General features: G+C 46.6%; 1 protein-coding gene across 1 annotated transcript in view; it reads left to right on the top strand.

Moving 5' to 3' along the window:
* Positions 1-180: 180 nt before the first annotated feature.
* The window catches only part of ABHD12 (abhydrolase domain containing 12, lysophospholipase), a 42,681-nt gene continuing 16,198 nt past the window's right edge, over positions 181-26,663 (top strand). Inside the window, exons 1-5 of the mRNA XM_035557593.2 lie at positions 181-569; positions 18,814-18,938; positions 21,947-22,052; positions 24,201-24,320; positions 26,553-26,583. Of these exons, the coding sequence (XP_035413486.1) occupies positions 427-569; positions 18,814-18,938; positions 21,947-22,052; positions 24,201-24,320; positions 26,553-26,583 (525 nt within the window). The 5' untranslated portion in view covers positions 181-426. The remainder of the gene's footprint in view (positions 570-18,813; positions 18,939-21,946; positions 22,053-24,200; positions 24,321-26,552; positions 26,584-26,663) is intronic.

Genomic DNA, 26,663 nt, shown 5'->3' with positions numbered 1-26,663 from the left:
AGATCAACACATAAAGATGTTTTCTCATATGCTACTGTAAGCTTCCCAGAGGGCTAGAGGGAACATATGAGGGGGGCAATTGTATCTTAAACGTTGCTAAGGCTGATTTATGTTTCAGAGGACACTTGACCATGCTGCCGCCTGGAACCGAGCCCACCCGGGGCCTCGCCTCAGGCCGCCAACAAAATGGCGGCGGGCGCGCAGTGCCCGCAGTAAAGATGGCGGCGCGGAGAGGGGGCGGCGGCCATCCGCGGTGCGGGCGAGCGGCGCCTTTGTCCTCGGCCCGGCTCCGGAGGCGGAGATTAACGGGGGCGGAGCTGGGGCAAACACGGCGCTGAGAGAGCGGCGGCGGCTGCTCGGGGGGAGCCGTTGCTGCCGTCTCCGCCGTCCCGGACCACCATCACCGCCGCCCCCCTCCTCCCCGGCATGAGGAAACGCAACGAGTCGGTCACGGTGGAGCATGAGCGCGCCGCCGCCGCGCCCGCGCCGCTCGACAAAGGCTGCAGCCTGAGGCACAGCCTCCGCCTGCCCGCCGCCGCCGACACGGGCATGAAGCGACCGCTCGGCAGGTGAGCACCGGGGCGAGCGGCACCGGCACCGAGCGCCGTGCCTCCCCCGGGGGTGCCCTGACCGGGCGCCGGGCGCTGCCCTGCCGCGGTGCCCCGGGATGGGGCCGGCCCTGAGGGGAGCCCCGGGGGGGTGTGTGGTGTTCGGGGGTCTCGGGGTGTCGTTAATTTGAGAATTAATTAGAGATCTGGCCGCTGAGGGCCGGGAGGGGCTGGGGTTGGTACCTGCACACGGCCCGGTAGAGTCCCTTGGGCACGGAGTCCTGTCAGGCAGGGAGGTGTGTGGGCTTTGCTTTTTTTTTTGTAAAAAAAAAACAAAACAACAACAACAAAAAAAAACAGCGAGTGGGATTTAGGTGAGGGTAGAGGAAGCTTATCTACGTGGCTGCACAAGTAAAGTGTCTAGCTGCGTTAGTGTTTTTAACATTTTGCAGATATTTACGCTGTTGTGCTAGGAGAACGCTTGTGCCCCTCGGTACAAACAAAAATCTGTCACAAGAGAAGATGCTTCTAAGCTGGAGCCGCCTTCATGCAACATTTCAGGGGGATGTGAAGACTCACTGATGCTTTCGAAGGGTAGGGAGGAAAAAGACGCAACCCTTGAGGCACCTCGGCGCCAGCACAGTGCTTTTCCTTCGGTTGCGTTTTTCCTAAGTGTGAAGAATATTTAATGATCGCGGTAGCTGTGTGGTTTGGGTGGCTGATGCCAAATTGCTGTGCTTCAGGAATACAGCAGCCTATAAACATCCAAAAGCAGTCGACAGATTTCTAGAAAATGAGTTCACGTGGCTGCTCCTCTGGTAAATTTTCAGACACTCTTTCTGTTCTCTTAGACAAAATTTAACATTTGAAGATAACATTTTCCTGCTGATGATGTAGATTTTTGTCGTGTTCAATGACAGAGCCCTTAAAGAGTTGTTATTAATCTTGATGGGTAATAGCTATTTGTTTTTATGCCCTGGGGGTAAACCTTTGGGAGCGCTCTGTTCGTGTTATGACGAGCTTTTGGTAATTGAAAATGGCGCTGGGTTGATCTCTCCGTTTTAATGACTGTGCAATAGATCAGACTCTGTCAGTGCTCTGCTTTTATAATAACTTTAAAAACTCAGCATATTTATTCTGTTTGTTGAAGTGGATAACTTCTAGGACTAGTGGTAATCAAGTGATGGCTTGATCGCTTCTTCAACATCGCAAATAGCGTCGAAGTACTTCTTACTGAAGCAGAAGCGCTACGTCGGTGGCGGGCTCTGAACAGGTCCTGAGCGTGCAGGGCAGGCTGTTGGCATGGTCTGGCAGGCAGGTACTTGGTGGAAGCGGTCACCAGGCACAGCACAGCCATTAGAAATGCAGCATTGGGAAGGCCAAACTAAAAGCAGGGAAAATATGCTCCTTGTGGAAAGTTTTCTTGCATTTATTTCTCCTTCAGCGCTTTTAAAAATGGTCAGCAGGCAAGTTGTCCTTACTTTTCTCTGTGTTGAGCCTTTGAAGCCTGTTTCAGAAATCCTTGAAGTCCTGTATGCGTTTTGAACCTCTTTTTGTTTGTTTGTTTAGTCCTGTATTCCTTATACAGCAGTGTTTATCAAACTCTTGGTGTTGTAGGAAAGCCTTATCTGTTTGGAGCACGCTTTCCCTCTTCCACATTTAAATAAATAAAAAATAAATAAAATCTCAGCGACCATGCTGTGCAGTGTTGCAAAAATGGTGTTTGTTTGCAACCGAGTAAGAGCGCAAAGTGGAACAATCACTTGCTTATATACTTCTGTTACTTTTTTCTGCTCTCCTGGTATTTTGTCCTTCTTACTGACTTTCAATGGACCTCCTTTGACTGCTTCATCCCGTGAGCCTTCAGATGGTGTTTTGCAGGCAAGACGTCTGGGTCTGCTAATACCCTCTGGTTATGTTTTCTGCAGGATAGCAAATACACCGCTGAAGTATGAACCTGAGCCTGCAGGAACAGGAGGTCTAGGCAGAAGAGGGTATGATGCCCAGAGATTAACGGTGTTGTCCAGGACAACCACCCTGAGTCAGGTCATACGGCTGCCTAGCCCCCTGTCTCACCTTTGGCAGCAGGTAGCAGTGGGTGTTTCAGGTAGAGCACAAGAGGAGGGTACATATACAACAGACCTCCCTTGGGGGTGGTATTCTGACAGTCATCAGTTATGTAGCCAACAAATTGCAGTATGATCACCTGGATCCTCCTGTTTTAGTATGCAAAGTTGCGCTGTTATTGCAGTGTTCATTATACCACTGGATATAAAATGAATATTTGATTGCGTTGCTGTTTTTCAGCATGCTTCTTCGGTTTTACTTCCCAGCTCACGGAAGCTGGAAAGAGGTGAAAACTGGCTGAGGCGAGGTTGCTGGGATGGCGGAGGTGATGTGGTATAGGGAGCTGGGGATTAGTACTGCAGCAAGCTATTCCTAGCAACATACTTGTTGTTGAGATGATTAAAATCAGCACTTCTTGTGGCTGTGGGTTCTGTGTTCAGGGGAACTGGGGCTGCCTGCATTTCATACAGCTGTTAGGTAGGTCTCTCTGGATGTGGCTTTTCATCTCGTCTTTGAAAATGACATGAACCACTGTTTAGAAAAGCAAACCAACCCCCCAGTAGCCTGAGGTGTCCGTGGCAGATCCTGTGGCTGTGGAGCGTGGAGGGCTACGGGGGCAGCAGCATCAGGGTTTGTAATTGCAGTGGTGACCAGGGCATGTGCACTTCCCCAGCAGGGCTTTCTGTTTGTGTCCAGTGCCTCAGCAGAGGCTAAATAGCACTGTAACAGCAAATGTAAGCACTACTTATTCTTTCAACAGTATTTTTTATTTTTCACTAGCACCGTATTTGTCCCTCTGTTTTGGTTCAGACATATCATCACGCTGTGCTCATTCATCCGAGAGCTGAAATTCATTCTGAAGAGGTGGCCGTGCATTTGAACTACTGTTACAAAGAGCGTGTGTGCGCGTGTGCATATAATGGAGATGGGTATCTGATAAATGAGATTTATGTGGTTTAGGTGAGTGCATGCTGGAGTTAATGTGGCTTTTCTTAAGTGGTTTACAAACGGAAAGGAACAAATACAGGTGTTTCTGTTATTCTTCCAAACATAGTGGTAAATACGATATAATGACTATCTAAGAGCGGTAGCTGCTTCAACAGTCAGTGAACAGTTAGTTTTTTAAAGAAACTGACACATTTTGTCTGAAACTATTAAAGGCAATATTCCGGTGCTAAAGAAACAGCATGTGGTACCTGGATTCCCTGGTATGTATGTTTTGTGTGGGTAGCCATTCCTGTAGTATTGGTGTTATGATGCGTTTTCCACCTGGCGGTTTAAAGTACCCACTAGCTGGTTATTAAGGTAGCGCTGTGTTTTGGGGATAGCAATCACAGCGGGTTCGTGTTTGAAGGGTGGTTGTAAGGCCGCTGCTGTAACCCGTTTTTGTGATCGGTGGCCGTGATGTTCTGAGGAAATGCGTTTGAATAGCCTTAGGTATAGAAAGCCTTTATGCGAGAGCAAGGAGAATAAAGAAAGCCAGGCAAGCTTTTAATAATGACTTTGGTATCAAAGCAAATTCTCCTATCTCATTTCTGCTGAACCCTGATCCTGGAGGCAAACAGTCATATGAATATTACCCTTCCCTCCCATGCCTTAGTCCTTATTTGTACCTCATTAGTCCCAGTCGATAGTCAGACTATAGACCTGAAGTTTTTAATTGTCATTCCATAGTCTCCTACGCTGCTAATGATAAAACCTAGTTCTGTCTCTTTCTGTGCTGTGAAGCAGTGATAAGCTGCAAACCCCATATGTGTAAGCTCTGTACCTTGATATTTTTGTCTTGCTGCTGCATCTCTGGAGAAGCCTGCTGTCCTGTAGCCTGTCTCTTCACTTATCTCGGCTGTCTTCACCCTTATTGGCCCCTATTCCTGGCTCAAGTCCCCGCAAGGTGTATTTTTGGCAGCCTTCCTCTGGCCGTCCAACCCATGGATCCCACAAGCTAGATCTCTTTTTGTCTGAACGTACGACAATTTGGTGTAATTTCAGTTTGACTGTAATCACCTGTGCTTGCCTCGTGCACAGTTTTCTCAGCCTTTCTCTGGAAAGGGAGAAGTCTTACAGTACTTTTTGTGTTTTGTTTTTTTTCTTTTAATACAGTAAAATGATGAAGACTGCGAGGCTGAAGGCTGCTGCTGCAGTCTGGTGCCGTTCCCTCTGATACGGCTGAATTTTTACTGTATGTTCCTTAAGAATCTTTTTCCCATTAAGTTTTGTGCCATCTTTTCCCTTCAGTTGCTGTCTTAAGGTCAAACCTTGCTAGCGTTCTTCAAGGAGAAGAGGTGCTGCTTGTATGGGGAAGTCTCAGCGGTCACGTAACCTTTTCACCAATTCCACCTTCCTGCTGAGTAGTCTCTGCTTTTGCAGTTGTTCTTGGGCAAAGTTCACAAAGGAGCTATAAAATGGTTTCCAGTTTCTTGCCCGTGCCTTCTTTCACAGTGAGTACAGGTTGAGCCACGGTTCCTCATCTGGGTGTACAAACAACTTGCTGTGTGGTTTTCTGTTTATTTATCTGTTTTTGCTACAATCCTCTTTGAAGAGGATACACAGTAATGTTTTGCTAGGATCTGTCAAAACTGGGATTGTGTAATTACTGCCACACGTCTGGCTGGCTGTCCCATGAATGGCAACTCAGCGGCTGGGTCCAAAGGCAGGCGTCGTTGTCGGCCACGTGGACAGCTTATGACTGCGAGTGCCTCTGAGCTGCTTGCAGGTTAACCAGTTTTGGGGATTGCACCTCTTAAATTTCTCTTTCCTTATGCTCATCTCCCTCTTTTCTTCAAAGATGTGTAATTCATACAGCTGAAATAGCAAGACTCCCTGCAATGTGGAAGAGTTATTAGGTGTATTTTGTTAGTGTTCTTTTTTTTTTCTTGTCTTACTGATTTGTGAGGCCATCGTGTTGATACGTGCCTGACAGTTCTGTGCTTCAGTGTGTACCGTTGAAGCCTGTCTGTTTCCATCGTGTTCATCACTGAATTTGGTTTTTGTGTTAAATAGAAAACACAAAACTCTTTCAAGCATCTCTTGGGACTCGTAGCATTCTGCTGCAGATCTTTCTATATGATCTAAAATTTCTTTCCTCGGATCCAATCTTCCTGTGAGTCTCTGGATTTTCTGTAATAGAGCACAGCACTTTTCTGCTGCGTTTGCTTCATGCTATGTCATCCTACAGTCCCTGAGCGTTTTTCTCAAGTTCCCCACGTTTCTCTCAGAGAACTCTGCTTGAGCACGCTTGCCTCAGACTCTGCAGACCGTTTGCTTTCGGGTTATATCCGAGTTTTGTGTGGGTCTCCTCGAACTCAATTTCAGTGCAACACCATCCTTCTGACATCACTTGGGCCCCTGGGTTCAGTTGTTCTGCTTTGATAGCTTATGTCTGAATTATTAATTACTGCATTATTATTAATCACTGCTGCTTTGTAATTCTCATAAGTCTCTCTTCTGCTTAGGGGCTGTATAAATTGTAGAGCTCTGCTTGTTCCGGTATACCTAAATTTCCCAATTTAGGGGTGGTTCTGGGTAACTGCTGGTACCACAAGGACTTTCTAGTCACCCCCGGAGTGAAGATGTCTTTGTGGAGATCAGGATCTTCTCAGTGTTATCCCAAAGCTTTCCGTCCTTTCTTCTCAGCTGGCTGCTCTGGGTTCCTCTGGTCATACCAGTGACTATAACCAGGGGCTGTGTTGTCAGTTGGTGTGATGCTGTGCTGCGCAAGCTAAACTGAGCTTCAACATCAGCACAACTCCTCGGCATCCAGTATGTGCTTTTCCTTCTGGAAGTCCTTTTTGCCTCCGATATCCCCACATCTACATCCGGCCTGTTCTTACACAGAGAGGATCAATGGCCTACTTACGACCAGCTCATTTCAGAAGATGACTTGCTTTCATGCTATAAATGGCTTGGAGTTGCCTAGCCAGGAATCTAGTTCTCTGCAAATGCAGCCCCAGGTCATCACGGCGAGTCTGTAGGTTTTCTCCAGGATGTGCTAATATGGATTCCTTTTTGTTGAAAGCAACGTTGTGGGGTTTTAATGAAAATTAATGACGGTGGCATCATTTCCTCTGCAGGATCTGCTGCTGTGGCACAAGCAAGAGGCCTGGTACACCCAAGCAAGACTTCTGCGCTAATGAGGGTCCTGTCCTGCCTGTTGAGCCCAGTTTCCTTCTAAAGGCACCGTGCTACTGTGATGCTCCTTTAGGAGGCTACAGCTAATTTACCTTATCCTTGCAGGCCTGAAGGGTGGGTCATGTTATTTTGGCAACCGTATCAGGATGTGAAATTAATCAATGGGCTTCTACCACGGTTCCCTTAGAAATCCTTGGGTTTTGGAAACGCTGTGAGAAGCTGTGCTGTGAACGTCACGTTGTTGGTGTTGCAGTGGTGGATGACTTCTGACACCCAGGGCAAGGGAGTGCAAGCAAGGAAGGCTCACTAGGGCTGTAACGTGAGAGCACTATGTTAATGTGGCTGTGACTGAATCAGTACCGCAAGAAGATTAAGAGAGAGTACTTCTGGTGTTTTAAAAGGGTAACAGGAGACCGAGGAGACTTTAAAGTCATTAGCCTGACGTGGAGTCTGTGCAATTTTAATGGTAAGAGTTAATTTGTGATTCAGGGGAAGAAGATTTAGCAGCTAAATGCATATACTGATGAAAGTAGATTGGCCCTTTGGAAGGCAAGTGTAAACTGTGACAGGTTTGTCAAGATTATGGCCCAGCTGATGGAAGCACAGTTGGTAGAATGGTTTCTCCAAAGCGCTTGACTTTGTACCGCGGTTTATTTGTTTTATTTAAAGGGCTTGGATTGCTAACAGAGGGCATAGTAGCTATACTGGAAAGCAGCTCGGGCAGAGAGACAGCCGGGGATTGATCCCCGGGCTGAAGGGTGTGTAATTTGTGTATCAGCCGTAGCAGAGCAGAGATGGTTACTGCCGGTAAAACCGGGAGGATGAGGTAGCAAGCAGGGCAAGTCAGCAGCCCGGGGCAGCTGGCGAAATAGCCAAAAGTTCACCGGGAGCCAGGTGAGATGCATGGGAGAGCACCGAGCCCGCAGCCATGGGATGGGTGCCGGGCACGGCGTGGAGTCACGCTGCGTGGTCACCTCTGCCCGCGGGCACCAGCCCTGAAGGCTGCAGCCCACCTTGCTTCTCGCTGTCTCCCAGCAGTGTTGGTCAAACACTCAGCTTCAGAACTCCGCTGCTTTAATGATGGCAATTAAACTTGTGAGCAGAGCTTCCTATTTTTAGCCCGCGTTAAGTGCCGTGATCATTTAAACTATGATTATTGAAGGGAGCTAACAGGAAGGATGTCTGTGTTTACTTTTCGAATCAAACTGTTTGTTTAACCCAGATTTATTTTAACGTTATAACTCTTACTGAGTGCTAAAGCAATAAAAAAGATCGCTGGGCCAGAAATTTAACTTTTAAAAATAAACATTAGAAAATATTTGAGATGTCCCGCAGCTGCCCTCTCCTTGCTCAAAGCAATTATCGAATTGCAGAAGGAGAATTTTCGAAATCAAAAGAAAAGCGTGGGGGGAAAAAAACAGACATCAAAGTTTTCTTCTGAATCTAGCAAATATCTTAAATGAAACCTTCCAACGGAGGGCATGCGGGGTTGCATAGAGTAAGTAGTTCAGTGTCTACGGAGTTTATTTTAATAACAGAAAACCAAAACAAGCTTCCGCCGACAGTGGCCGATGTGCCTATTTGTGGTAAGTCACTGCCATGGCTGAACGTGTGCTGAATGGCTTTAGGCACGGATAACAGGGCAGCTATTGCTCTTTTAGCCTCGTGCAAGCCCGGAGGTGTTCCCTCATGTCACGACGGGTAAGAGGTGACTGTGTTCTTCGGGTACCTCTGCCTCATTTTTATTTAGTTTTTTTACTAGGAGCAGTGTGTGAATAGCGAGAACTGGTGTTCCTTTGCTGGTTGGCCGGCCAAAATGTGGGCTTTGCCTTTCGCTTGTCGTGTGGTGCTTGTCTGTCCCGCACGGCACGTAAGAAGGGCAGCCAAGATATTCCTTCCTGCAGCATCTGGATGGTAGTATTAAACTCAGGTTTGCAGCAGCTGAAAGTACAGCTTAATTCTTCTTGCAGAAGAGATTGCTGTTGAATGATACTCGAAATGACGTCGTGTGGAGTCTCATCTCTCATTGCTGGCAGTGGGCAGGATAAAGGACTTCATGTGGCGTAACTGGGGAAAAAAACCTGCTTGGAAGAAAACTTCTTTTGAGTGGGGTTTAAGCAAGCTGAGAGCAGAGAACAGCAAATATATTTACCCCATCTAGAGGCTGATTTGCCTTCCCCTTGCGGTAAAGCTTCCCCTGGGGTGACTGCTCCAAGACAACGAAGCTTCTGCAGATGAGGGTGATGTAACCGGAGTTTCAGTCAGGGCTTCCAGCTCGCAGCATCCTTGCTTGGGGAGGAAAGCGTGTGCGAGGTGTTCAAGGTGCTCGAGTGCATTTCTAGACTGCCTTGGCATCCTCACGAAGGGAAGCCTGGCTCTGTTTTCTCCCCTACAGCAGTCCTATCTCTCTCTTTGCGATTGGTTTCAGAGCAGCTTTAGGAAGCAGGAGCAAAGCTGACAAGGTCGGTTTTGTGCTGCTGGATATAAAATCTGCAAATTGGCCACGGTCATTGGAAATACCCTGTTCTTTCCTTTGCAAACCCAGCAGAAACACGACGAATAAGCTTTTCTTTCAGGTTCTGATAGCTTTGTGCTGTCCCTGTCATAAAGCACTCTTTCCCCGTTCCTACCAGAGCAGGGAGCACATACACTTTAAGCTGTGCGGTGGATTGAGTTCTAGTGCTGCAAAACGTTCAGTTTGCGCTGGGTTTAAGTAGAAATATGCCAACGCCCGCTTTTCACCTTCCTTGGGTGTGTTTCCTGGCTTGGCTCTTCAGATCTCTGTAGTACTAGTGAAGGCTGTGGTGCTCGTTGTCAGCTTCAGTTTCCAAGCTTCGTCCTTGCGGAGTTTTTCCCTCCCCAAGGCGATACCTACAGCTGGAATCCTCGAACAAAGCGCAGATGAAAGCAGGAATGGATTCATCTCCCTGGCTGCATGCAAAATAACCTGCTGCTCAAGGTATGTCGGCGCCTGGCAGCAGCTCTCTCTGTTCCTGCACCCGTTCTTTAATCACGGCTGTCGCTTCACGGCCCTGCACTGTTCACCGAGCCTCCCTTTTTAAGCAGGTCACAATTTCAGAGGGCGCTGTGACTGCCAGCTAAATGTGACAGCGATCAGCTGATGGCCGGCATATGTAATGTTTTGGCATTGTTTAATGTTCCCGTTCGCTTGTGTGCCTCTAACAGGGAACTGTTGGCTCATTGTAATCAAAATGTTTCACTGGTGATGTGCTCTGCATCTAAAAGGTGGCTGTATCGCTGCTAATACAAAAGCGTTTTTTTCCCTGCAGGATTCCAAGGCAAATTGGTTTCTGATCTCTGCCAGCAAAGGCAGAGCTGCTTAAATGGACAAGCGTGAGGTGACCATCTTTGTGCATTTAGAAGGAAATTGTAGGCAAGTGAGAGTGCTGCCCGGATGCTTTAAAAGAGAGCCAGAGCCACCGAGCATGCCAGGAGTGGTAATTTCCAGGCTTGGCTGGCTGGCGGCCGTCTCCCAAAAACCGCTGTGGGAAAAGGTTTCATGTTCACAAGGCTGTGCAGCTTGGAAGCATGGACCTGTTCCTACATGTGTATCCATAGGAACTGCGTCTGAACCCGTGTTGTTGCTGCACACGTGGTGGTCTGGCAGATGTACAGGACGTGAACAGGTTTACGTGGGAGCAGGGGAACTGGCTTTTTCAGTTATGGCCCTCTGTTAACAGGCAAATGGCTCTCCGTTCAACTGCAGTTAGGAACTGGGGTGGAGTTTTGCAGGTCTAAATTGGTTTTACTCTCCACCCTTTGCTTTTGCACCCCAATATAGGAGAGTGTGAGAGGGAAATGAGCGGCACTGCTTCAGTAAGAATCCCTCTTGGCTGCTCTCAGGCTCCTGTTTTGCACTTCCAGTGCTGTTTAAGCCTTTTCTCGATTATCTTTTTTTTTTTTTCCCCTTCCATTTTCAGACAGCCTTGTGTTCCCCAGCTCACGGACTAGCCGAGGGTTGTGCCTTTAATATAAACCAGCTGTCGGCTGTGAAATGAGTGGAGAACTTAAGAATTCAGTAAACATTGCGGAGGGAGCGTGCTTGCACCACAGCAGTATTCTCAGTGCCAAGCTCGGCTAAAATCTCGCGTGGGTGACTTCAGCTTTGATAAGTGTCAGCAGCACTGCTGCGGAGCTCTGGAGGAAGCCTGTTCGGGGAATTTAAACGAAAAGATTTATCCTGGAAAGGCTGTGGTGCAAACAAAGCTGCTGTTGCACAAGATGCGTTGAGAGCAAGTCAACAAGCTCAAAACCCCAGTCCCCAGGCCAGCTTTTCTGTCCCAACAGTCGATTGTTCAATTGCCTAGGGTATAATTACTCATTGTTTGCTTCGTGCTTAAAATAACAGAAGCCTCTGCTCCTTTCCTCTTAAAACACAGCTTTCAGGTGAGTGCTGTCACGCACAATTAACGCGAATGCCTAATGCCCTTCCAGCTAAGTATTGAACAGTAGCGTGGCTGTTGTTCAGTGGGTCAGTGTGCACTTTAAATAAATCACTGCTCTGAGAGGAGAACGCAAGGCATGGGTGCTCAAGGGGGGGGGGGGGGAAGTGAGGTGTAGCTCCTGTGCCCCCATCCCATGGGGTGTGGAAGTGCCTGGGGAGCCTTTCCCCACCTGGCTTCATTTGCTCAGCTCTTTGTAGAAGTGTTTCAGTGCCCAAGGCCCGTACGTTGCCTGCGGGCAGCTCTGCTATTTCTGGGCCATGCCCTCGTGTACCTTTCCCTGCCTTTGTGGGCTTCCTTTTCTCACTGCTGCTCCCCGAGACCCTGCCTGACCCTCCGTGGCGTTTCATTGCTGTCAGCTGATGGGCAGCGCCTTCCCCTTCGCCTTACCTTCCCCGCTGCCACCTCAGTTCCCCTTCTTGCTGCAGCACGGTCTTGATTCCTGCAGTTCCTCCCCGAGGTCATTCCCTGTTCTGAAAGTTGAAGCTGGTTTTTGAGGTCTTGATATCGGGAGCTTGCCCCTTCCAAATAAAAACCCCATTCATTGAGGTGCTCTCCTTTATTTAGAGAGCCAGATGTTGACTGGCAAGATGATGTCCTTCTTGGGGATGGTTGCCTTAAGTTAGTGCCTTCTCACTTGCTCGTGGTCAGAAGGAGGTGCAGAAGCAGTCTGAGAGCCTGTGCTGTGAGAGGGGAGCTAGGCAATGAGGCGGTGGGCTGGAGGAATTTGTGAGCTTCAAGTTTCAAACCTCATCTGTGCTCAGATAGTTGGAGCAACGCTGCCTGAAGCCCTTACCCCAGCCCAAAGGAGACGTCCTGCGTGCAACAGCTTGCTTTGGGGCTAAAGTGGGTAGGAAAGCCTCAAGGAAGAGCTTGGGAGCAGACAGTTTGCTGTGGGAAGTGGGGAAAAAAACAGCACAGAGCCTGTCAAATGGACTTATCTGCTTTAATTGTGTTGTGGTTTTGTTGTTATTAAAAATATGGTAGAAATTCAGTAAGGTAACGCAAAGTCACTAGGCATTTGATTGCTGTCGTTAATGTAAAACAAGGGGTGGGATGCTGGAAGTGCTCGTGAGCATCTAGCCAAAATATGCTGCTTGTCAGCAAACACGACCACAATTTCTCTGGAGCTGTGCGTGCAGCTTTCACTCTGTGATGCTGCCACGAACAGAGAAATAAGCTGCTGCTTACGGCAGCTGTTTGCTGCCCTACAGAAATAGCAAAAAATAAAAAAAGGGGGTGGGGAGAAGAAAGCTTTTTTTGTTTTTTTGCTATAATATCAACAAAGAAAAGAATAAACTTCAATGGCTGGCAGTATTTTTCTCTGCTTGGAACCCCTCGAATTTCCTGCTACTATAAAAAGTTTTGTGGGTGTGCTTCCAGCTCCTGGGCGATGCAGGTCTGACAAGCTTTTCCCTCTGCCAGGACGCCTTCGCCTTCCATCGCTGCTGGTGATGGGTGTTCAACAAATCCCTGCCGCGTATTCCGAGGCGCTAGAGGTGGAGCTTGCATATTTGAAACCGTTCTCGGAAAGCATGGCTTGCCTTTCTCTTCTGTCTTTTAATGAAAACCTTTAGGGTTTAAGTGAGTTGGCTTTCCACTGCCTTATTACTCCCATTACTCCCCTTGCTCTGTGTCTAATTAAAAGAGGAACAGCAGGGCAGAGTTCACCATGCCCCGTGCAGGTGGCTGGTCCTGGGCTGAGCCTTGGCGGGCAGAGGCTCAGATGCCTTGTTCCATCCTAGCTTTCTAAGGTCGATATTTAGAAAGCGTTTTGTTTGCCACTGTCTTACACTTTCTCATAGGTGCAAATAGAAGCAGCTCAGCCAGATTCAGAGGTTCAGTTTTTGCTATCTCTGCCTACCAGGTAAAGCTTTATTCAGCTTTTAAAGCACCCAGGCACGCTCAGCTTTTCCTAGGAAGGCTCGCTGTTGGGTGAGAGGCTTTATTGGTTTTATTTACAGACGGTTTCATACCTGAATTATGGAGGCTGTCAGAGAACAAATAGGTACCCAGCTTCCCTAGCTCATTTTAATAGCTGAAATCTCAAGTTGCCTTTTGCGACGTTGGTAACAGTCAGTAAATCCCGTCCTGCCCTTGGCAGGCATGGCATGTGTCAGTAACAATTTATTCTCTGGTTGAAAACACCACAATGTTAGCCAGTGGATTGTAAAATAAATAAATAAATAAATAAAATAAAAAAAAATTTTTTTTTTTGCTGTGTTTCAGTAGCCTTGCTCTGGAAGGGAGCCTACGGTTAAACAATGAATGGGAGTGGAGTGGTGTTCGAGTGCTTGACAAATCCTCGAGTGCTTTACCCTTGTAAAAATGTGCTCGGCACAGCTCTTTGCAATGTAGTGCCTTCGGTCTGTTTTCAGGAGCTTGCGGTCTTCCAGACTCCTTGTGTCCGTAGAGAGGTGCGCTGAAGTGGTGATACCGTCCGGCAGGCTTGTGTCTGAGAGAGGTTCGAGTGTTTCTTCAGAGAGAGACAAAGTGCAAGATTATTAAGAAGGTGGTTTGTTTTTCTTTTGTTAAGAAGGGGCAAAGGCATCTGGTAGATTCAATTTTCTTTTTTGTTTTCCACACCTTGAGCAAAGATTTTTAGGAATTGGTTGAAGCTGCACATACCAGGACAGTTTGTCTGATTTTTTTTTTTATTGCTTTATTTTATGGAACACACTTGGAAAAAACATGAATACTATTTTAAATTCGTCTTGTTTCCAGGATTATGGTTTTGTTTATAGTTTTTTTTATTATTATTTTATTTAGATGAATGCTTCATCTCTGGTATAGCAAGATGAGTTTGGGGGCCTTTGACTTTTATTTTTGAGATGTTTTGCAGGGCACTGATGCTGTTTAAAAAGGACCCTAATGCCAAGCGGGGAGGTTGCTGCGATTCGTAACATCTGAGACTTTTGTGTTCCCACTGGCTTTCATGAATTCAAGGGAAGATCAATTGTCAGGACTGGGTGGATTTTCTATAATTCAGCCTCCTGCTCTTGATACAGTGCCTCCAGTGAAGCAGAACTAAGGCTTGGCCGAAGACTTCATTAAGGAGAATTTTTGTATAGCCGGGCCTGAAATAAAAGAGTCACGTGAGGGCCCGTTTGCCTATGCGACTTCGTTCTAGCACGCAGAAGCCAGGAGGGGACAAACCCTTTGACGTTAGCATCTCCTCAGTTTGCATTTGCCCGCACATAAAGCGGGTTTTGCAGCAAACCAGGGGAGAAAAAGACCCAAATTATTCTTGCGGTGCAAAACTGCTCTGTTGCACGTCGCTGCACCAGCTGGCCAGAAGCTGCTGTAGTGTTTTGGAGTGGAGATGAGCCCCCAGCCTGGCTGTGAGCTCGCGATCAGGAGCTGGGAGGCTCCCTCTGGATGTGCTTTCACGCAGTCGGAAGGCTGGTAGGCTCGCTTTTCTTTTCATCGGCAGGGAACAAGTGAAATACAACAAAAGGCTAATCAGCTTGGGCGGATCGGATGGCCTGCGTGGAGGGAGAAGAATGACCTGGTGCTCCTTTCCTCCTCCAGGCCCTGCAAGAAGGAGGAGCCCTGTGCAATACCACCCACCCAGACGGCTGTAGGGAGAAGATGGATGCTCCTGAAGATCTTACCTGGGCTTGAAACCACTTCTTGTTTAAAACAAGACCAGCAAGGAAGGCTTGCCAGTGCTCTTGATCCTCCTCTCTGGGGAGGAATGTACTGGTTTTTATTTTTACTGAATATTTTCTGTTAGAGAAGTGGGGGAACATGTACTTTTTATGCCAATATTCATGTTGTTTATTCTTTCCTCTTTTAAAGTCACTTTTGCCACCTGGTAATCAGGAGGTACTTCGACCAAAAATGAAAATGGTCTTGGCTGTCCGTGTGCCACGCTCTGAGTTCCTGCTGGGACAGGACTGCTGGTTTGCAGTTTGAACAGCCGATGGTTTGAGGGACACCAGCGAAACAGCATTCACTGGAACAAATGCAGATGGATGTCCTCAATGTCTACGAGCGCTTTGTTTTACCGTTGTCTCCCCTAGATGACAAAGGGCACGTAGGCTATGTGTATACTTGTCCATATGTCCTTCTGGGACTGCAAGCCCAGTGCACGTGTATTTCTGATAAATGTTGTCCCGTTCTTGCTAGAGTGAAGCTCTCACGGTGTCAGTGTCCCATTTCACCCTAGGGCTGTCCTTTCACCATGGTCGTGCAGCTGATAAGGAGATCCTGATGGAAACTCATCTCGCGCTCTTCTGACAGAAGTGATTCAGGTGCTCTCCAGGGGAGGTGATTTTAATCTGGATCTGGATGCAGAGCATGCCTCAGAAGTGAGGTTATCGGGCACTTGCTGCTCACCAGACCCAGGAGTTCTTGGAGGGGAGTTTCTCAAAGGATGTTAGGGCCTGAAGTTCCACTGGCGCTGGTAGATGAAGGACAACACCGGCAAGGGAAACTCTCCTTAGAGGACCCCCAGGTCCTCCTCTCTGGTCAGGTACTTCTGTTGTCTGCCCAAGTGCAGACCGTGATCGCACTGAGTAAATATAGGACCTTTGTCCCCGTATGAAATCCCAGGAAATGTTTCAATTTCTGGTGTCGCACAGAGGAAAGACCTTTTTTTCTTTGGTTTAAGTATGTCTGGAGAGGGAGTGTGTTTTTCGTGCCCACTTCAGAAACCCACGTGAAGCCAGAACTGCTTCAGATTTTGCCTGTGTTTTGGGCAGAGGCCTTCAGCAAATCAATTTTTTTTTCCTGTTTTATTTTGTTTAAGACGTTACCTCCGTTGTTCCTGGAAATCTGTTCATGATATTCTTCAATGCCTTCAGTTTGCAGCTGCTTATTTTCTAACTCACTTGTATTTTCTCACTAAGACCCTAAGAGCAGTTGAGTTTTCTGGGGATGAAAAGTGTGTTGCTGCTGCTTTTGCCTGAGCACGCCCAAAGCTCCCCGTGCAGGGCATTTATTTCTCCTGATAGCTTTTCTGCAGAGCGAGAGCCGTTTAATCGGGTGAAATTGCTTGCTAAGGACTTAATAGATAACTTAAAGCGGGCACGCTTCAGCACCTTGTCTTGGATTTATCAGCAGAGGGGAAGCCGCTTGTTGATGGGCAGAGGCTTTGCCCTGGTTGCATTTCAAGTAGCCATCTCCCTGGTGATGAGGTGTAGATGTCACACTCCCTCGTAGCGTTTGGCATGGGGTACCGGAGACAAGGAAAAGATGTTTCTGTTCGGTCTCCTAAAGAGAAAAAGTGGAAGCTAAAACCATTCCTTTGCTCTGATGGCATTTCTCAGTGTAGTCTTCGGCAATTTCTCTTCCCGATTCCAGCTCGTGCCTGGGTCGCGTTCAGCGTTTCCGCAGGGGGGATGTTTGGAGAACCTGTGGTTTGATGTCTTCTCCTTATGCCTGGAGGGCTTCAGAGCCAAACCCCAAAGGTTTAGCAGGGAGATGCTCTTCTCCTTGAAGAGAAGCAATATACGATGAAGGCTGAGCAACTGAACCTCGGTGATCTCTCTCCCACGAACCTTGCTGAGTGACAAAAAAAAAAAAGGGTGCTGTGTGCTCATGTGGGGGTGGTTGTGGAAAGAAAGCTTTAGCTTGAGAGCAGAGAGCGCTGCGGTTGCCATTTGCCCAAGAGAAATACTGGGCGGCTTTTGCCAAAGTTGCAGGGGGTTTCCTTGTGTGCTCAGCTCACCTCATGGCATTTCTCAGCTCTTTGCTCTGCAGGCGCTGGCTCTGGAGGATGCCAGCTGGGCTGCTCGGAAGGCTCATGGCTGTGGGCAGGCTTTGTGTCCTGTGCCTGTGCCCTCAGCACCTCTGTGCCCTCCTCCTCCAGTTGCTGCTCTCCCTGGGGTGGAGATGGGTCACTGAGGCTCCGGTACCACCAACGCTGTTCTGATGCTGAGCCTGTTCCTCTGCCAGTCCTTTGCTGCATCTGTTTTCCCTAATGCCTTGAGAAAGTGGGCTCGAGGTATGGAAATGTCGCTGGAAGCCTTGCTGGCTTTCCTCAAGTCCCCACTGTCAGGTTTTCCATGGGAAGGATGATAATATTTTGAGCCTTTCAGCATGCCCTTGCTGCAGCCAGGCTTGGTTGTTGATGTTTTAATAATGTTTTTCCTCCCCTTTTGGAAAACGGCAGTTCAGGTCGTTAAGAAAAGGGCAGCGATTTGGAGGGCAGATGTGCATGTAACCCAGGACATGAGGAGACGGACAGGTACCTGTGGGGAGGCAGTAGTGTGGTGGGTGTGGGCTATGTAGGAGGATAGCCCATTCCAGGCAAACACACGAGCAATCGTGCCAAAAGCCTAAAGGCAGAGTTGTGGGGAGGATTTCTTCTACGCTGGGTAGAACGACTGTTGTTGAGACCCTCGATTTTAGCCTAGGGTTGCAAAACCTATTGGGGTCCAGAGGGCTTTGGTCTGTGATTAGATTATTTCAATACTGGTTTTAGCTGTACACTCATCTCCTGGAGAAATACTTAAAAAAAAGAGGTCCTCTGTTTGATTGTTTCAAGTAGCTGACAGCGTTCAAGCCCTTTTAGCACTGCTATGGAGCAAGTTCAGCGTGTCACCTCCTAGAACCGCCAAACGAGAGAGTACTAACTTCAGGGCTCTTGGAAAAGTTGATCTCAGCCTTCAGCTGCTGGCAGGAACTGCCGATAGTGAAAAACGGTTGTTTGCTGGCCTGCGACATGGTTCCTGCTCAGGGCTGTTGGCTGGAGAGCAGAGAAGTGCTGGTGCCTGAAGGGTTTGTGTGCATTTTAGTTCCTGACTGCAGTGGCACTCAGTGATGCTGTCCATAGCGTGTCAGGCAAGTAAATCATGAGAAGTACAACATTGTGTATGCGCACACTCGTATGTATGTAATTATTCTGAGACAGTAAAGCATATTTTGAGAGAACTTGCTTGACTTCTGCTGTGTGCTACTTTGATTTTCTTGAAATATTTTTTCTAAAGGAGCTTACTCTTCCCAATCAGAGTACTTATGGGAAAGTAGAGATAAAGTCTTGGGGGATCTCAGGTTTGGACTCGCAGAGAATTGGTGCCACAGTAGGAAATCTCATCATGTTTTATAACTTAGAAAGATTTCCTTTCCAGGTCGTTGGAAGGTATGACCCCTTTTAGCTGGACAAGGCAGAACCTCTGCTCCAGTCTGTACGAGCGATCACGTGTAATTTTATCGGTCTGAGATCAGGCTGTTTCATTACACACAGTTCCTTAAAGTATACGAAAATGTAACTGGAAAAAAAAATCTTGCTGATACTGCTTAAAATGGTAAGTGCTTCTCTTTGGAGACAAATGTGTCATATGTTTCTCCAGAGATTTTGAAATCTGTAAAATCATCAGGAAAAAAAAAAAAAAGCTGTTACAGAGTGGTTTAGAATGTGATCAGAGGGGAGTTTCTCTTCCCTTTCTCGAAGGCGTGTATCATCAGCTGACAGCTTGCTTGGCTTCTGCTTCTCTCAAACAGCTGAGGCTGCGTCAACGGCTCCAAGTTAGTTTTGTTTGAAGAATAAATGAAGTCGTTTTCCAATGCACCAAGCACACAGATCGTTGTGACAACTGGTTCATAAAATTCCTGCTGTATTCAGGCCTTTCTTTATTTTTTTTTTTTCCTTCTTTACACAGGCGATACGGATTATGGTTCCGGTTGCGGAGGCTAATAATCTGGTTGCTGGGAGTGTACATAGCCATTCCATTTCTAGTCAAACTTTGCCCTGCTATTCAGGCGAAGCTGGTCTTCCTAAACTTTGGTAAGTGACCCGCTCTGTTGGGGTGGGTGAAGGGTGAAGGGGAGGAATGTCTTTGTATTTCATTTGCCTGCTGTAACTCACCCCCCCCCGCCCGTGTGTTTACGGCTTGTGAAGGATGTGAACTTTCACAGGCTGTAAGTTCTCCAAGCTGTGTGTTGGAGAGCGTTGGCTGCGGCCCTGGTGGTCTCTGTAGTGTGTTGCAGTATAAATACAGTGACCAAACTGGAGCCAGCTTCCAGCCCAGATGGTTTCCTTCAGGAAAACTGTACAATACGTCAAATACATTTTTCCAAAGGGATTAACAAAGCTGCATGAATAGGCAGCAAGCAAGTGAAATTAAATCCAGCGCATTGTTTTCCAGGCCATGACTCTTCACCTGAAAGCACTTTAGCAGAGTATTTTGGTTGGGGCAGAACAGAAGAGACCTATTCACGCAGTCACATTGAATGCTTTCTTTGTGTCTGTTTGGCCTCTGCACTTGGTCAAACTGGCTGTGGGATGGCTCTGGCGGGCTGGCTTAGCTCCCAGGGAAGCCTGAGTATCCACAGGGTAGAAAATGACGGAGCATCACTATGAAGGGATGCTTCTTTGCAATCTAAATTTGTCTTTTAAACCTTACTTGGGCTTTCCAATGAAGTCTTAAAATCTTTCCCTTTGATTGTAGAAACCCTGGCTAAGAGGACCAAGTGCATATGCGCTGCTTTTATATCACTTTTGTCATTTTGATTGCATTCTCTGTGTACTCCAACACCTTGGTTCGTGGTTGCTATGAAGTGTGCATGTGTACTTCTTGAACGGGGCCAGCTCTTGTGCTGTGATTGTCAGAACCGACAGCTGGGTAACAGTGAGTAACGCAGGTTGCTTCCATTTTCATCACCGTGCTTTCATTCGTGGTGATTTTCATTTGCCCTTGCGGAGCTTTGTTAGGTCTCCGTGAAATTCCTGCCTCTCTTTATTCCCAAGTGATGAAAATAATTGTCCTGTAACACTCTCTCAGGAGTCCTTGCGCTAAGATCTCTGCGGTATTGTTCCCACTGCTTTAATATAATGGCAGTCACCTATTTACTTGTGACAGTACTCCACGACAACTACTTGCCTTCGTAGTTCTGTAGAAAGAACCCTTACTGGAAGCACACTGGGAAGTCTGAGTGATTGTTCTCCACTGGAGAGCGGCGTTTCTCCTTCGGAGCAGTGGTCGTGTTGCTTTTTAACCTCCTGAGCACGAGTCGGTGCTCTTCCCCCATGTTTTTGCTCCCCCTTTTGTGTAGTTTGGGGTCTGCATCTAAAACAGGAGCACAGAGCTTCAGGAAAGCACTTTCTGGCAATAAAGATTAACAGATACTGCGTATGGGGAAAGTAAAGGCAGAGGGAAGTTGAATAGTTGTCCCAGAACACTGGTAGAAGTGACTCATGCTCCTGTCCAGACCTTAACTACAGAATTCCCCCTCGTGGAGGACCTGCCACCCTGTGGGAGCACCCCCGAGTTGTGTGGTGACAGCACGGTGACCCAGCGGGTCTGTGGTGGCACGCGTGCTTTGGTTTTGGACTCTCGCGTTTGTGTTTGCAGGGGTCCAGGTGACCTACAGATACCCTTTTAAACAAAATAAATGCCTCTGCGTAAGAGCAAACACGCTCAGGCACGGGTTTGCAGTCTAAGGCTCCGGAATTGTCAGGTTAACGCAGCCGTTGTCTGCTGTGGTTTGTGCGCTTGGGGAATGGCGTTTGGGGTAAGCGAAGTGAGATGTGGCTGTCACCGATAGCGGTGCTTGTGTGTGTGTTGATACAACAAAAGCTTTGGTGAGTTAATTGTTGTGCCACTGAATGTCCAGGAGACAGACTTCCTGCTTCTGCCGGAGTGGAGCTCAGGTGGGAAAAGCCTTAGTTAGTGGGAGAACAAAGTCCTCAAAAACTGCTCCGTCCTGCTGGGAGAGCTCTCTCGCATCTCTCTTGGTGGTGTGTGTTTCAGAGGCTGCCTAGAGAGGCCGTACGGCATTGGTGATGGAAAAACAAGTGTTTAGACTAACCCAGTCACCTCACCTAGCGCATCGCTTGGTTCAAAAGCAATGTTTTATAGACGCTGTGCAATAGGCAAAAAGCCCTGAAAATCTGAGGGGACGTTTGACGAGGGGAAGTTTGACTTTCCTGATGTTGTTCACATGTTTGAATCATTGACCATAGCAAGCAAAGCCAACTGTGTTCTATAGGCTGGGAAATGTAAAGCATTTGGAGGAGTGAACTGAGGGGGAACTGTTTTGTTTTCTGGGGCTTCAGAGATGCTCATCTGAAGAGATGAAGTTTCCAGCCTAATGTGGTCTCCTAAACGCTGAGGTGTCTGGGAGATAAAGCAATTATTTTCTAGTCATTGGAGAATTGGTTACCAAACTGCGTATCCTCCTCAAAGGCTCAGAAGGCCAGAGTTTGACACAGTTTATCTTCTTCTTCCATGAGAAGAGCAATGGAGTGTCTGCTATTATGGTACAGTATCTCCTTTAGACTTCTTAAACATAGAGGCTGAAACCACATGCCATCCTGAAACACATCAGACCTTAACTCTGGGATGCACCCTTTGTCCCAGGTGAGTTTGTCCCATCAGTAACTGTCCTTACTACAAGCAATAAAAGGCCAAATCAACTCACCCACCGCCCTGATCCAGCAGGAGTGGCTGTCATGTGCCTGGGAGATTTTTAAAGCAGACTGAGCAGAGATGGTTCGCATCTCTGGTACATGTCACAGGAAGCTTTGTCTGGATCCCCTGCCTCTTTATTTTAGCCTGCTTCTTTTTTTTTTTTTCGGTGGTTGCTTGCATCTTACCTTGCTGTCTTTGTTGTTCATATTTTAGTCACAACTGTAGTTGATTTCATCCTTTCACACAATGAAAAAGGTCTTCTCAGCACAGTGGACTGGTTTGTACAACTCTCCAGTGCCTTGGTAACACTGTTTTGTAAGAAAATACAGGTAAAAATTAAAAGGTTTCATTATTCTTCTTTTTCTTCTTTTTTGTATTTCAGTGAGGGTCCCATATTTCATTGACTTGAAAAGACCACAAGATCAAGGTTTAAACCACACCTGTAATTATTACCTTCAGCCAGAGGAGGATGTAACTATTGGAGTCTGGTAAGGACACCTGCTGTGTGCAGTGTGTGCTGTACATCCCTAGTCTTCCCTTTTGTTCTCAGTATTGCGTGTCCAGTATTTTTGCTGTGCATGCGACAGCCATTGCCCGCTCTGATTTGCGGATGCTTGCGTTTTTTCTCTGCCAAGTGGCTGAGTTCGTGTTGAAAAGCATGCGGATCTCTGGAGCTTGGCTGAACTCGGATCGATAATGCGTGAAACAAAATTGGACAACCTTTGCATTCAGAGAAATTTCATAATTTGGAATCAAAAAGGCTCTGCATTGCTGCAAAGGTCATGCCTCCACATCAGACCAGACCCGAGGAGTTAGAAGTTCTGTTATTTGACTGCCGTTCATAGTTTGTTTTGCAAAGTAAATGTGGGGGAAGATGGGAAAACAGGATCAAAGCGTTCAGAGTAGGAGGAAGAATATTCTGTGTACAAAACATACGTAAGGTTTGGAGAGTGGGTGGGGAAGGAACACGCCGTTTGCTCTCTTAGCAGAACAAGTGACAGTGTCAGTGCTCGCTTTTACTCGTGAAGATTTTTCTGGTCCCAGGCAAGGACAGTTAATTTTAGCTCCTTGTTAACCGGGACCGGCTCAAATGACTGGTTCTTTGTTTGAAAAAGGTCTGCTTTCAGCACTTGCCACATTATTAGGCCAGCTCAAACCAGCTTCTGCATCTGTTCCTCGTGACCAATTTCTACTGTGTCTCAAACCCAGGAGTTTCAAAGCCGCAGGAAAGTCCCTGCTGGCTTTGAACCGCAAGAAGTGCCCGCAGCTTGAATGCATACACAAGAGGAGCAAACACCTGAAAAAATAGCCTAGACACTGTGTCAGGTGTGAAGGGAAAGGTGCTGCTGTTGCTTAATACAGCCAGTGCTGTTAGATTTGTGAACTGTGGGATTTGGAGGGTTTAGCTGTGTGCATGTACCCTCTATGTGTCCTCTAAGGCAGCAAAGTTTCTCTTTGCTTGGGAGCGTATGACCTTTTGAATGGGACCTTCACTAAAGTTTGGAGCCTTGTTTTAATATTAGCATAAGGTTTTGTATTCACTATGCTCCTGAAACAAACTCCTCAGCTGGCTTTGTTCATAAGCTTGCGGAACTACAGAGGCAGAACAGGGGGTCCTACAGCTATTTGGGCATTTTTCCTCCTCAAAAACTCAATGTTTGGCTGCTGCATGCAAGCAAGTAGTTTGTTTTTTTTTCCTAATGTGTTTTCCTATGTATTGGTTTGTCCTCTGATCACGTTTATGTCTGCGGGAAGGTGTGGTAGATGGAATTTGTCTTTCTTCGTAGGAGAAAGGAATGTGAGCACCTTCATACTTCTGATAGCTGTAAGCTGGCCCCTTTGTCAACAATTTGAGATGATTGTGGGCATGTACTCACTTTCAGTGTTTGTCTTCTGGAGTACTTACCCAGTTTGAATGCCTGCCTTCTCTTTGGTCTGTTGTTTATCTCTTTCCATTCCCCACTAGTGTTGAATTCATTCTAACAGGCTGCCCAGCTATGTTTTCTATTGAAGAACAGCTGTGAGTTAAAAATTCCTGGGTTCTCTAGGTTATAGCTTTTCTAGCTAAGATATTAAACCTTCAAGAACCTGGTATTTGAAAACAAAATACATTCTCTTCTCATCAGAACTTGAGCACCTGTTTTTCCTCAAATTGCCTTAGTCAGCTATGCCTCTTGTTTATCAAATGTTCTTTCCAAAATCAGCTGACTTTGGTCATTATTCTGAATATCTACTGACCTAGCTGTGAATCTTGTTTATGATGTACAAGTCTGTTGATTGAAGTAATCAAGCACCATAAAAGCCTATGGGCTGAGATTCTTCCTCTAGAACAGCCGGAAGTTCAGTAATTGTGCTTTGGGTTGGTCTGGGAAGTTTGGTGCCTTGCATAGCCCTGGGTTTTGAAGGCAAAAGTATTGGAGATTAAAATGTAGACATAACACTACTCACTGGCTTTTTAAAATGTCTCACTTGCCTGCTAAGAATGACAGCTTTATCAAGAGTGCGTGAGGAGTTTAACTCTGAGTGAATGAATTGATCAGGGAAAAACTCAAAATTTGAGTTGCAGACACTAATTAGCAACAAGGGAATAAATATATATATATATATATATATTTTTTTTTTCCTTCTGGATACAGGCATACAGTCCCTGCAGCCTTATGGAAGAATGCCCGGGGGAAGGACCAGTTGTGGTTTGAAGATGCTTTGGGTTCCAGCCATCCTGTAATCCTTTATTTGCACGGCAATGCGGGAACAAGGTGAGACACAAAACAGTAACGGCTCTGTTAGGCAGTGTGTTTTTTCTGTCTTGCTACAGCTTCAACACGTTGATTAAAAAAAAATAAAAAAATCTAAAAGCATTTTGGTTCTTCTCCTTTCTTTTCAAAAGAAAGCATGTTTTAAGGCATGATGGCTCTCCATTTATTGAATGTGGGAATAGATTTATTGCATTATCAGAGAGATCTGATCCTGCACATGCTTTCTGTCCTCTGCGTGCCAGGAGGCTGTGACGCCTACTCGATCAAGTAGGGAGGAATACTTCTTTCCAGTATAATGGTTTCTGAATCAAGACATGGGATAGTATTACCTCTTCTGTATATATGCTTTTAAGTATATTAAATAAGCTTTCCAGTTCCTTTCATGAGCTTATTTTAGTAGTTAACACATTTTGAGGAAGGAAAATCAGATGGAAAGAGGAAGGTAATGTGCTGGCCTGTTTCCTTATTGCACATGTACAGGATGTTTGTCTGGAACAGGAGCATTTCTAAAATTTGTAATCTTAGCAGCTGTGGTCAAGTTCTCCAAAATTTCTGGGTGCTAAAACCGATTAGTACAGTCTGGGGCTTCCTGGGTGTTTCGCAGTGTCATGGTTTTCCTGCCACATCTCTGCATGATGCAGAGCTTTACTTGAGTTATTAGTGCATGTGGGTTTTTTTCTTTACTAATATGCATCTTTCAAAGAGTATTGGGCTGTGAGCTAGGAAATGCAGGAGCAGATGGGACTTTAGAAACTGTTGTCTTCTCATACTGATGTGTTACAAGGTTTAATCAAATTGTTGCCTTATTTTTCAAATACTGCTTAGTTTTTCTTGTCCTTATTGGGTGTAGCAAATGATGCTAATGGAAACTGCTCTGCAGCTTAACAGTGGTAATTTAGGACCGGTATCTCTGTTGTGTGCTTATTGATTAGATTTACTTCTTGGCTCCCCCAGGTGTTACTGAGATAAAGTGCTGAGCTATGTATTGATTGCGTATCTCACGTTTTGCTTTACTCTGTGCATTGGAGGAAGCCGGAGTCATATTGGCTTTGCCGTTTCTGCTTTAATGTATGTTGCTGTATGTTTCCACAGCGCATCTTCAGTCTCTTGTGAAAGGCCTGGTTAACACAGCCTGCATCAATAAAGCATGAGTAAAAGGCACTGCCTTTGCTTTCTGGTTCAGCTGAGTGGTCTGGAGCTGAGGCAAAAATGATGTTTACCTGATGTCCTTAAAAAAAAAAAAAATTAAAAAAATCATGTGTTGCACTTTGAGGAATGCATGAGAAGTCACCGGTGTGTGCACATCTAAGATGGCTTTTCAAGCAAGTGTATCTTCTTCCTCAAACTTGTTTGATTCAACTCGACTTCCAAGCAACCCCTTACATTTTGCCCTGAGTGGTTTTGGCTGTGTTAGGTATTTTGTAGCGCAGTTGGAGCTGACAGCTTTTGGCTGGCAAGTGCGTGTGTTCTTCGAGGGAGGTCTGGAAAGTGGCAGTTTGGTTTAGAGGCTGCACTGACCAAACCAGTCATAGCGGGAATGTTTTAGGGTTTTCATGTGAGTGCAGACGAAAATCTACTTTTAGCAATGCTAGACTAAAGCTCCATTGTGGATTAGCAGTGTCACAATGGGGACGTATTTTAATGCATGTGATGTCACGTTCCCTCTCCTTTCCTTTTTTAGCCTCTAGTTTTCAATTTATGAAAAAAACATTAAAGCGGATTCTTCCCCTGGACTTATTTCTAGTGTTCCACTCTGGTTTTCTCTGCTCAGTCTTTTTCACGTGTCCTTTCTGTCCCTGTGCTAGGAGCCAGGTGAGAGGTTCCAAGGGCCACGCGCTTGGGTTAATGTGGTGAGGTCTGCTGGGAGCAGGGGTTACTGGCTGGGGCAGCACTGGTGGCAGGAGCTCAGGATCTGCAAAGCCAGCAAGGGCAGGCTGGTTTGGATGTGTTACAGGCTTTGGAAAAGGGAGGTTGGAGGGTGGGTTGAAAAGATTGTCTTTTCCTGCCATGAGAAGAAATTTAAAGGGAGAAGTCGACATTTAAACTATATCCTGCATAGCTCAACAGTGCTGTGATGTCTCCTTGTAGCCTGTAACAAAGCAGCTAAAGTGTTTATATTTGGCATGCATGCTTGCGTTTAGCTGGAATCCCAAGCCTGTCTCTGGAAGCTTAAATGTTGACATGTGGCTTTTGTTTTTGTTTTTCATTCTCTTCATGAATCACTTTTGCCAGAGGAGGGGATCACCGCGTGGAGCTTTACAAGGTAAGTGGCTGCACGTGTTGTCCAGGCGGTTGCACTAATGCAGTCAGACCTGCACAGGCTTGAAGACTGCTCATTACAGC

Source organism: Cygnus atratus, chromosome 3 (assembly GCF_013377495.2).
Source record: "Cygnus atratus isolate AKBS03 ecotype Queensland, Australia chromosome 3, CAtr_DNAZoo_HiC_assembly, whole genome shotgun sequence".
Taxonomy (NCBI): Eukaryota; Metazoa; Chordata; class Aves; order Anseriformes; family Anatidae; genus Cygnus; species Cygnus atratus.
Note: the sequence above shows the minus strand (reverse complement) of the source record. Positions and strands in the feature narration are given on the sequence as shown.